Source organism: Crotalus tigris, unplaced genomic scaffold (genome assembly GCF_016545835.1).
Source record: "Crotalus tigris isolate CLP2741 ecotype Arizona unplaced genomic scaffold, ASM1654583v1 scf7180000017567.3851432, whole genome shotgun sequence".
Lineage (NCBI taxonomy): Eukaryota > Metazoa > Chordata > Lepidosauria > Squamata > Viperidae > Crotalus > Crotalus tigris.
In genome coordinates this window covers 160,515-173,215 of record NW_024096477.1, presented here as the reverse complement: position 1 = coordinate 173,215, position 12,701 = coordinate 160,515, and the positions used below count along the sequence as shown (strand labels likewise).

Here is a 12,701-nt window from a genome sequence, read left to right as displayed (position 1 = left end):
ATGCACATGTAACCCCTTGCAATTGGGTGAATAATTTTATTCAAAGTCACCATTGTACTCAAGATTTTGCAAAAGGAAACTGAAATTTAGCAGTTGAAAAGCAACAGAGTTGGGGGAAAAGGGGAGAGAAGAACAAGGAACACAAGTTTTGAATATGCACAAACACATCCTCAACAACAATATACAAGCCACCTTGGAGCAGGAGATGGAGAATACTTGAATAATTCCCTAGATGACTTTATTTTTCTTCCAAATTTCTTTCCTGATGCAACTTTTCCCAAAATAAGGGGGAAATGTTAAGTCTACCTTATGCAATTTCCCTTTTAAGAGGTGGAAGATGTCAGCAATGGAACAATGCTTTCTTTGCAATAACAGCTTTGAGCAAATTCAAAGGTCACCCATTAGAAATATTAACCTTTTTAAAAGTCAGAAGAATCTTTCCCCATTAATTAATCATTTGGCTCTTCTTTTGAACATTTTTTTCTTACAGTTACTAAATTCTTCTTACTAATCTATATATCCTTCTGCCAATTCCATAGGTTTAACTGAAGCATTCTTATAAAAAAGATAAATGAAAATAATTGTAGCAGCAAGGATAAATTAAATTGTAGGTACATATACTTATTGTGGGTTTCCTGCTGAAATCTTCTAATTTCAACAAAAAAACCCATCTGCTAGCAAGGTTAGTAGAAAATTTGCAAATATTAAAAAGCTGGTCTTGGCATCAAACTATTTTACTAATTTGGAGCCATTTTTTTTAAGTTAGGTTTTGTCTTTTGCACAGATTTGTAACCTGAATGTCATCTTTAATTCAGACACACCCCATTAATTAAATAATTATACTGAATAATTATTAGATGCTAAGAAACTACCTTACCTCTGTCTGAAGTATGGCAGCTCTCTGTTCTTTGGCAGTAAGTGACTCTTTAAGCACTTCTATATGTTGCTTGCAATCTGAATTCTGATTGCTAAGGGTTTCAAGCTTAGTTTGTAAGGCAAGAAGTTCTGATTCTTTCTTTGAAAGCTCCTGCTTCAGTTGGTCAATCTGCAAAAAATGAAAGGGAGAACAATTAATGTTAACAAACACTGTATTTCCTTCGGGGCAGTGGAGAAGTTGACAAAGCATATTGAATTAGATTCAGATGGACAACTTATATTTAATTTGATCAACTTTGGGACTACTGTTCATGATTTAAACAAATTGGAGGTAACATACAAAATGAAAGTAAAATATTCCAAAATAATAATCTTGGAAAAACTACAGCTATGTTGTTTCTTCTGTCCTAAATCTATAGGTATTTCTGAATACAGAAGTTCCACAACTGAGTCAATGGAAGCCAATCAAAATACTGTTGCCCTCCTCCCAATAACTGGCCATTACATGGAACAAGCTATTAAGTATTAGAACATTATAATAATCTAATCAATTATTTAGGCTACCAAGTCCAACATTCTACTTAGTGCAGGAATCCAAATTAAAATAATCTCAGACAGACGGCTGTCTAGCCTCCACTTGAACATTTCCAGCAATCTCACCTGGTCTCAGCAATTCATTCTCTATCAAACTGCTTTTATTATTAGGACACTGTTTTAATATTCAGTTGAACCAGTATTATGGAATCAGTGGAAGCCCAAGCAGCTCCTGTGACAATTTAGCAGGTATATGATTCATATGATTCTCACAGTGTTACCAATACTGCCTCTCAGTACTCGAACATTGACTTTTTTAATAATGGCCTGTATGTATGATTGTGCTTTAAATATAAAACTTCAAATGTGTTTGGAATAAATTTGTAAATTTGTGGTTTTCCTACTGTTTACAGTCTTTATCCTCTTGAAAACCATGCAAAGAACATGAAAATTAGCTGAATGACCACATTACATGTACAGTAAGTAATACACATACATAAACATATAATACTAATGTGCAGTAGTTAATGCACATGAGACTGAGGAAGGGCTCAGGAAGAAGATTGCCTGAACTTGGCATCTCCAGTTAGCTCCCAAAAAATTTCATTCCAATAGGGAATGAAAAAAAAATCTTATCAGTATCAGTAATGTAAGGGATTTATATGATCTTAACACTGGTGAATTGATTTTATTCATGAATATCAAAGAATAGATAATTGTGAAGGAAAACTCTACTCAGTGCCTATATAGATTTGCATTGTCACAATCATAATAAACTTAAGACTCCAAGTTTTTTGTTAAGGTTTCCTCAAAAATCATATGCAATAAAATATTCAAACAGCAAAGAATCTCTGACTGTGTCTGAAGCCACGTGTCTACAGAGATTCTCAGTCATCCAGATCATGGTTGCCTCAAAGATGCTTTTTCAAGAGGCCCCTTTGTTTTTCCTAGAAGACATTTTGCTTCTCATCCAAGAGGTTTCTTCAGTTCTTACTGAATGGTGGGGAATGGAAGGATTTATATTTCTTGCAGTCATCTGGTCATTAGCCCTCTTTCTGAGAGTCATTGAGGAGGGTCACCTAAATAGTGCAAATGGGTATGGAACCTTTTTGGAACAGCAGAAAGGAAATGTTTGAAGCTATCTTTCTCTAGTTGTGGATTTCGTTCATTCTACACTACATTTTGAGAATGGAAAAGGGTTTAGAATGGTGGCCAACAAAATCTGGAATTTAATCACAGATTTATACTGCTCAGACCACATGTTCCAAATTAGTAAAGTACAATATTTATCAGCTTTAATACCACCAAGTCACATTAGAAGGAGATGTTTCTTGTAAATTCCATACTGGTTTTTTTTAGTTCACAATACAAAATGAATTCTTTCAGAATTAAATCCAAAAGGTATATTATATATACTTGCACATGTGAAACATCTATAGCAAAAATCAAACTCATATATCTACATCAGAACCATTATCCTGCTTGATTTTTTAAAATCTTTTTTATATAATAATTTATAAAGATTATACATGATTAGGAATGAAGTCTCAGTGCACTTCCCGTACTAGAGAAGTTCAAACTACAGTAATTGAAGGCAGATTCTGCCCTGAAAGACCACAGAAGAAAGGAACAACTAATTGGGATCAAAGAGAAAGCATAACAATGAAAAAGAAAGATTCACAAAATAAATTATTAAAGGATATAATTGAACCATAATATTCAAATGCACAACATTTTAGAAATGATTCATTTGGAGAAGTGAAAATGAGTAATATCACCAATGCATCGACGACAAAACTGACAACCCTGTATGTGTCACTACAGACAAACAGACAAAATTGGAATAAAAAATAAGGTGAGAGTAATATTACACAATACAAATGGAAGGAAAGTTGACACCAATACCTACTGCAGCATGTGGTTTATATTAGTCCCAGATGGTATCGCACAACCTAATCTCTATCAAAGGATCTTCCTATTTTTATTGATGATTCAACTCACCAAACTCTGATAGCCAATTGTTCAAAGAATATGGAATCATTTTCATTTCAGGTATGCTATACATTTCTTTTTATTCTCAACATGATTTGCAAGCTGGCAAAGAGTTTGCCATTCACAAAATAAAGCATTTCAGATCTACTCTGATCAATCTTTCCTGCTTCATACAAGATGGTAAAATTCTTTTTAACAAATAATGTTTCTTGTAATGTCTCTAAAGGGCGAGCAAATGGTAGATTTGGGGATGTAAAAAAATGCCATGAAAATTCTCTGGGATATGTTTTTCATTTATTTTTTCTACTTCCTTCCTTTCTTTATTGCTTATCTGCATATTTATTTGTTTATTATTTGCAGGCCAATCCAATCAGCTGTTTCTGAGAGGTGTGCAACTCTGCAACGAATACTTAGGATTAAACATGATACAAACAGAATGCAAAAACAAATTGCATGATATAGTAATATAAATTCTAACATGAAATATTTTAAGATGTTCCTTTCATAAACCACAGCTTTGGCAGTCTAAACAAAATCAACTAAAACAACCCTGCCTTCCTCTTTCTACAATGCTGGAATCTCACAGCACAATCTCATTCCAGAGAAGTCTCATATAAATTGATCTTGAACATGATGGTGTCAGCATGTCATAGCAAGAAAAGAATAATATTTTCTGCATTCATTCCAAAAGGGCAATTTTAAAAAACATTTTTCATCAACCTAGTAGTTCCCATATAAAACCTTTCTGCCCCAAGATCTAATCCACCTCAAATAGTGGAACCAAACCAGATAAGTCTTTAAAAATGTTTAAGTGCTACAGTACTAGATTTATTTAAGAATTCATTGTGGGGACCTCCATGCTCTTCTGAGCTTGGTTGCTTTCTTGCAGAAATTTCTTTGTCCAATGAGGTAATATCATTAGTGCTAGAGGGGAGTAGACTTGATTTCTGTTTGTATACTAGTGGCTTGCCCTGTCAGTGCTGGTGGGAGAGGTCTTGGTAATTCCTTAATTAGACTGTTGTTTATTGTTTGATTGTTTGTCTGAGCTGGTAGTTCCTTGATTGGGTTATTGTTTACAGCTTGATTGTTGGTCTAATGCAGGGGCCTTGAAACTTGGCCCTTTTATGACTTGTGGACTTCAACTCTCAGAATTCCTCAGCCAGCTTGCCTGGCTGAGGAATTCTGGGAGTTGAAGTCCACGCGTCATAAAAGGGCCAAGTTCGAAGACCCCTAGTTTAATGTTAAACTTGATGCTAATCTGTTTAATCTGGGTGTTGATTGCTGGTGAGCAGATATTCTGATCTTCTGGTCCCTTTTTAGTTTTTATTGTTTCTTTTTAATGTTATATAAATGGTGTTTATCTACATGTCCCTTTGATGGCTGATTTGTCTGAGTGTCAGGCTTCCAGGAATTCTTGAGTGTTTTTGGACTTAGATTGATCTCAGTTTGATGCTCAGTTTCCCAGTTGAAAGTATGGTTAAGTATGCCCATATATTGTAAAATTAAGTAGTTTTCATTATGTCAATCAGTTAATTGGCAATCAGTTTATTGGCAATCAAATCAGTTAATTGGCAATCAAAGGGTGTTGTAGCTTTCTCCTCCTAACCCCAATCATTATCTTTTTTTTACAAGTTGCTTCTTGACTTGTATGTGTTTTGCTAATTCCAACATCTTTTTGTCTTGGAGACATAAGCATGCTATCCTACACTCTGAAAATATTATTTGCCATCAGAGCCAAAAGCAATCATGCAAGATGGAACCAAATTACCTGCTCCTATTTTTCCATTTCATCTAGATATTTGGGGATCTGGAAGACCGTGTTTGTTGTTAATGTCTTTGACTTCTGTACCCCCACACACAAACTTTGTTATAGCCTAGTTAGCAGTGTTCCACAATAGATTACCTTTAGCAACATATGCTCCTTTTCCATTTAAATTGGAAAGAACTTAAATAGTTATTTCTTAAATCCAAGCTTTTTCCTCTTGAAAAGTATTATAACACCTTAAGTTGTTGACCATGAAAGGACCTTTGTTCTACTGTTCACTATCAGTCAGAACTTATATTTATCAGGGTTTCTTTATCAGTGATCTCAGGTTAGACAGATGGGGTATAATGAGATCTTCTTGCGGACAGCATTATAAATATTGTTTCCACCTTGAAAGGTCCTGTGATGAATGGCAGAAGTAGGATCTTTTGCTACAAATCTCAATTGTCAGAAGGACAGGGCTGCTGACAGAGGTTAGGCAGGCTTTCATCAGAATGAAGCACAATTATCCAAGCACTGATCAGATGGCTGTGACCAACAACCAACAAACATTTTGCTCTGATTTTCTCTGTAACAGTGGGAGAATTTATTGCATTGAGTCCCTTATTCACAAAATCATTACAATTTTTCTCTTTATGTTAAAAGATTCCAATTAATATATAACCCTCAGAATGAAATGATTCATTATGAACCATATACATAGTAATTCCGACAATCAAGGAAGCATAGATTTGCTTGTTTCTTGATTTGTTTAAAACATTTATATGGACACCTGTCTTACAGAGTATAAATCTGGATGCTTAACAACAATCGTAAGAGTTTTGGGTATCAGACATATGAGACATCACTCAAGCATTTTATGTCTGCATTTATGGTCATTTTATTCTACTTGCATCATATCTTAACTGAAGAGTTATAAATGGCATTGCTTCCTAGCATTGAAAACAATTGATGGTTGTTGGTTGCAAACATGGAAAATCTCCTGAAGGACCTCTGAATGCTTTCCAGTCCCACAGGTGCCTTTGCTGTAATTATTCAGCAAGGAGAGATAGCCAAGAACTGATAACAGGAATGCTGTTGTCATGATTTTTATTCAAGGGGACAAAAGTACTTGTTCTGTGGCAATTTAATATGGTTTCCTTCAGGGAGTGCCCTCAAAACAAGGCACATTTTTCACACTGGCTTGACATGACTCTAACAAAGGTTGCCTCTGTACCTAAGATATATGTAGAAACTTCTCTCACCAAGTGAATTACAAATGAGAAAAAAATCTACCTTGTTTACCAGGAAAGTTTTCTTTAATACTAGATACTCCTCTTCAGATCTTTTGTTGACATCAATCTCCTTCAAAAATCAGAATCTTAATAAGTCTTGTTTTCTTAGCTTCACATACCTTATTTTTCATGAACTTGGAATGACTCTTGTAAACTTCTATTTGTTTGATCTCTTCTTCTCGATCTTCTGTGTTCAGAACTCCATTTGTCTTCAACATCTGTATTTCATCTTCGAGATCTCTGATATTACGTTCCAGGGAAGCTATTTTTGTGTCCTATTTTTTGTAAAGAAAGTGTTGGTATGCAATTATTACACAAATTATTTATATGAAAAGCAGACATATAACTTGTGATACAAGAGCAATAAATCTAAAAAATTAAGTTGGCACAAGGAACTGAAGCCCTTTCTCTTCTAAATAGCACTGGGATAAGTTCAGTAATAATTATGTAGCTGAATAAAAATATATACATTATTGTCAAAATTTTCACTTGCCTAAGCCACTAAACAGCCACTCTGAATGCACTATGAATAGAAACATAGGCTATAATACACAGCAATAAAAGAACATAAAGTAAAATAAATATAAGAAAATGGACAAAAACTGCCAAGAAATCTGGGTCTAACTATACTTTTATTGTGCATTGAGACAGCTAAAGTTTATAACCTTTTTAAGACATCTGTTTCACTACCACATCTGATATAAAAAGCCACAGTCTCTTCAAATAAGATAAAACAAGAATGGAATAGATCCAAACCAAATGAAAGCCACCATTATACCACACTTATTTCATTACTTTCTAACATGGAGCCAACTTAAAAGATGAATGGAAATATTTTAAAATTCCTTCAACTTGGGTGTGGAATCTTTCCCTACCTGCGTGTACAGTGCAGAAAAATAGATATCCTGTTTTCAGCTGCTGTGAAATTAAGGATGCTAGTACTCACTGTAACAGGCAGAAAAGGAGAAGATTGTCTGTTCTCTTATGTTGGGCAGAACAATTGGTGAATATGTGACTAACCTCAGTCCTCTTCAGACATTGGCCTGAAAATATGAGTGCTCCATTGTTGCAAAAAAAAATATCCATACATTCAGCCAGGAGGTCTGAGAGAGAGCTGTATGAATGAGAGTGTAGGTAGTCCTCAACTTGCAACAGTTCATTTAATAACTGAAGTTATAATAGCACTGCAAAAAGTGACTTATGACCATTTATCACACTTATGATCATTGCAGCATCTCCATGATCACATGATTTCCACTTGGATGCTTGACAACTGGCTCACGTTTATGATGGTTGCAGTGTCCCAGAGTCATATGATCCCTTTTTGCGACCGTCTGACAAGCAAAGTCAATGGGGAAACCAGATTCATTTAACAACCATGTTACTAATTTAAAAACTGCAGTCACTTAACAAATGTGGCAAGAAAAGTCGTAAAATGGGACAAAACTCACTTAATAAATTTTTCACTTAGCAGCATATATTTGGGGCTCAATTGTGGTTGTAACTTGAGGACTACTTGTATAGTTTTCTGCCCCATCCAGTTTCCAGAATTATTAACAAACACAGCAGGGATTCATTTGCAGTGCTCCAGATGAAATATTGGGTGAGCGGCTAATCCCGTCCTCTACCCACTTACAAGCTCTCATGAACAAGGCTTGATTGTACAAATTTGGCAGGGAAGCTGCACTGATTTTGCTAGAGAGATCAAATTCACTGGACAATACATAACTACAAAATCAAGAAAAGCCATGAGGAATAACAGGGAGGGTTCAAAATTTCTGAGACAATGATATAGAAAAGATAATAATAATAATAATAATAATAATAATAATAATAATAATAATAATAATAATAATAATAATAATAATAATAATAAAGTTGGAAGGGACCTTGGAGGTCATCTAGTCCAACCCCCTGCTCAGGCAGGAAACCTTATACCATTTCGGACAAATGGCTGTCCAGTCTCTTCTTCAAAACTTCCAGTGTTGGAGCATTCACCGCTTCTGGAGGCAGGTTGTTCCACTGGTTAATTGTTCTAAATGTCAGGAAGTTTCTTCTTAGTTCTAGGTTGCTTCTCTCCTTGATTAGTTTCCACCCGTTGCTTCTTGTCCTGCCTTCAGGCACTTTGGAGAATAGCTTGACTTCTTCTTCTTTGTGGCAGCCCCTGAGATATTGGAACACTGCTATCATGTCCCCCCTTCGTCCTTCTCTTCATTAAACTAGACATACCCAATTCCAGAAGCCTTTCCTTATATGCTTTAGCCTCCAGTCCCCTAATCATCTTTGTTGCTCTTCTCTGTACTCTTTCTAGAGCAGTGGTTCTCAACCTTTCTAATGCCGCGACCCCATAATACAGTTCCCCATGTTGTGGTGACCCCCAACCACTTATACATCACCGGGTGCCAGGGGCGTGGCCAAAGAAAAGGGGGAAAAATGGCGGACAGACTTGTTTGGTGACCCCCATGAAATGGGGTCCCTACCCACAGGTTGAGAACCACTGTTCTAGAGTCTCAACATCTGCTTTACATCGCGGTGACCAAAACTGGATGCAGTATTCCAAATGTGGCCTTACCAAGGCATTGTAAAGATGCCTTTGTAAAAAGATTAAGAGTAAAATGAAAACCAAAACTACTGACAGTATATTTGAGATTCATTTGGATTTTTAAAAAAAAAAACATACTATATATACTGAAACAACTGATAAAAATATAGCAGTTTCAACTTTTTCTAAATTTCGTATAGCTATATCTTTGGGTCTATCCGACTTTTATTTCAAAGACTGCCCAACAGAGGCTGATCTCAGACGCTCATTACGGATAGCTCTAGATAGTATTAGATTACTGGATCCTCTGGGAATTCCATAGCTTTTGGCTAAGCTTGAAAATCAAAGATTAAATCTGAGAAATTGAATACAAAACCCCTTCAACTTTATTTCACTGGGCTGGAAGAAATGGTTTCTTCTTTGCCATTTCCCAGAATTGGAGTGGATAAAGCCATTTGGGGGGGGGAATATTTTCATTAGGTCTCTACGTCTTTAACATGCTTTTCCAAAAAGTCATTCTACAGGCTCTATGGGCTTCAATGCTTTCTTAGAATCCAAAATGAAGTGCTGCACCATGTAACTTTCTCTTCTCTTTGTAGCACATTGCAAGACCTGCATCTTTTAAAGAGCCTTTCTAGATGTTAGGATGCCAAACTAGGAATAGGAAATAGTGTCTTTGCATTTAAACTCAGTCCAAATCACTTAGAAGCTTCTACATTTGAAGGGCTTTGGAATGTTTTACTAGAAGTGGCATTTGCATCAGTTAACATGTAACCAGAAATTTTAGAAAATACAAGTTCTTTATTTAAATAAGATTTGTTCCACCATTTCATATTTGGTACACATATAGTTTTACATTTCTCCTATTTCAGCAGTAGCAAGTTTACCCCAATTTGGGTCACAGAACTATGCATCCTGTCTACTACTCCAGATGCTCCACATAGTTCTACAATTACATCCACAGCAAGAAGATTCCATGTGCAAGTAGATTTTTGCATGTGCAGCTTTGAATCCAACTCATTGTTTAACAAAAGGAAAAGGCATTCTGTCGAGGATTCAGAGTATTTAAAATTGACATTGATTTATTCAGACAAATTTCTTTTGGAGGAACTCAAAAGCTATAGAATATCTTGACTCTATCAGGGTTATGTACATTCTACTGGAACATGCTGAACATACATAATGAATACATTGGAGGAAGATTATGATATTTTCTAACCTATTGTATGCTGAGTTATTTCAATTAAATGATACAATAAACTGATTACATTAGTTAATTAATATATATGGTAGTATCTTCTTGAATCCATCTCAAAACTATATCTGGATCCCATGAAGCCAACAGACAGTTGTCCCCTACAAAACATTTGAACAGATGTTCTAAATGGCCTGATAGGCTTTATTTTATTATTGTATACACAATAAGGTGAAATCACAGGTGCCAATTTTTTAGCTGATATTGGCCTTCATACATATAGAGTTCTTCCCAGGAACCTAGAAAATGCAATGTATTCGCATAGTATATGTGCAGTTCCAAGTAGTGTGGCCTTTTATAAAACATTTTATTATTTTCTGTTCACAACAATGTGAAATCAGAGCTGCCAATTCTTTAGCTGGATTTGGCCTTCATAAGCATCAAATTCTTCCAAGAACCTAGGACATCATAATGTATCTGCATAGTATGTGTGTGAACCTAAGCAGTGTGGCCTTTTGCAATTGACAAATGAAAATTGTGTCAATGTGCACATATTCTAAGTGCTGTCCAAACTTTTTTGGTATGACACCCAATGTGCTGATAACCACTGGAACCACCTAGGCAGGCTTAGCCCATACTTTTTCAATTTCACTTTTAATACTTCGTGATTTTTGTGATACTTTGTGATCTTCTCCAATTTTTTGTTTTCTATTCTACCATTCCCTGGTATTGCCACATCAATTATCCATATTTTCTCCTTTTCAAGCACAGTTATGTTTGGTGTGTTACGTTTATTATGATTATTATTTTATTTGTTTTTTTGTAATATATATTCTTTGTAATAAATATAGATGATAGCAGCCAAATAAAACATCTATAATTTTCAAGGTAATATTTTATTTGGTTAAAGGACATGAAATATGAGCGATATAGTGCTGCAATACCTTATTTATATTTTTCTGGGGTAGTTCTGAGTGTAATTCTGAATTACAAGTAGTTTTTAATGTGCAATAATAAAATAATAAAACAAAAACTGAGGAAGCAATCTTGAGATCATTAACTGTTGTAGAAATGTAGCCTAACCACAACATTGTTTCTAAATCTAATGATCTTTAAAAAAAAAAAAAAAAAAGACTGTAAGCAGTGGTGGGATTCAAATAAGTGAACAACCGGTTCTCTGTGTGGATGTTGCTTCCAGAAGTCCATTCTGGGCCTGGGCAACAAAAATTTAGCTACCAGTTCTACCGAAGTGGTGCGAACTGGCTGAATCCCACCACTGACTGTAAGCCTCTGCTTTCTTTTAAGCTCCTAAAACAGACATAAAGATTTAAAACATTCAGGAAAAAACAGACAAACACCATAAGCTTTAAATAGTGAAGTTTGATATTGTAAGAGAGCAAAAAGCACACAAAGCAGTCACAAAAAGGGACACTAAAGGAAAATCTCACATGAAACAGATTTGGAGTCTATCTGTGTTCTAGAAGGTCTAATAAACTAAAATTCTTATATACAAAAAAGTATAATGTCATTATATAATGGCAATTATCGCATTAATTATAAATATGCAAATTACATAAATATAATTATATTATATCCATGAGAAGTCAGGTGAATCCCTGCTTATATAGGCCAAGTAAAGTTTATGAATCTTGTATGGGAGGAGCTTGGAGCAAATTGCTATTGCCATTAAGTTTGAATCATACATGGTGATGGGGTCCACATTTGATGAAAACAGGGGCTAGGACAGCGGTAGGCAACCTTGGCTCTTTTATGACTCGTGGACCTCAACTCCCAGCTGGCTCAGGAATTCTGGGAGTTGAAGTCCACAAGTCATAAAAGAGCCAAGGTTGCCTACCCCTGGGCTAGGGAAAATTGTGAAAGTTCAATGAGTCGTAGGGGACTCGTGCAGCTTTAAGAAAACCTTAAGATAATATATTTTTGTGTAGTTGGTAATTTGTAAAGTCATGTTTCTTATAGGTCACCCTACGTTTTAATTAGCACATAGATTTTGTTTTACTCTAACTATAGCTGAGGACAAGTGTATCATCTGTTCTTCAAATTTTATGCACACCACATGCAGCTGTCCTGATCAGGTGAAATTATATATTTTCCACTCCAAATTCCCCTTCTAAATAAATGTGTTCATATTGCAACTGTGAGACGATCTAGAAATTAATGTAAAACTACAGCAGAGATAGAAGAGGCTAAAACAAAGGAAAAGCTAGGTACTGCACACTACACACTCAGATTTCAGCAGCAGTGCTGTAACATACCTGAAATACCACAGCAGGATCAATATATAAAGATGGTTGTGTCTGCAAGAAGCAAGGGTAAACCACAAAACATTTCATTTGCTTAAGAATTTTGGATATGCTCACTTCCTGTCTTGCGATATGAAACCCAGTTTTTATATTACTGTTTTTTTAAAAAAAAATTATAAACCTCCATTAGAAAGGTGTATAATAATTTTTTTAAATGAGACTACCTTGTTTACCTGACTGTGTAAATAGCATACAACTCTTA

General features: G+C 35.2%; 1 protein-coding gene across 2 annotated transcripts in view; it reads right to left on the bottom strand.

Moving 5' to 3' along the window:
• Positions 1-12,701, bottom strand: part of ERC2 (ELKS/RAB6-interacting/CAST family member 2) — a 386,048-nt gene that overhangs the window by 298,866 nt on the left and 74,481 nt on the right. For both annotated transcript variants that reach the window (XM_039349739.1, XM_039349748.1), the window contains exons 3-5: positions 12,452-12,493; positions 6,561-6,716; positions 878-1,045 (exon numbers count right to left, since the gene is read on the bottom strand). In XM_039349739.1, coding sequence (XP_039205673.1) covers positions 878-1,045; positions 6,561-6,716; positions 12,452-12,493 — 366 coding nt within the window. The remainder of the gene's footprint in view (positions 1-877; positions 1,046-6,560; positions 6,717-12,451; positions 12,494-12,701) is intronic.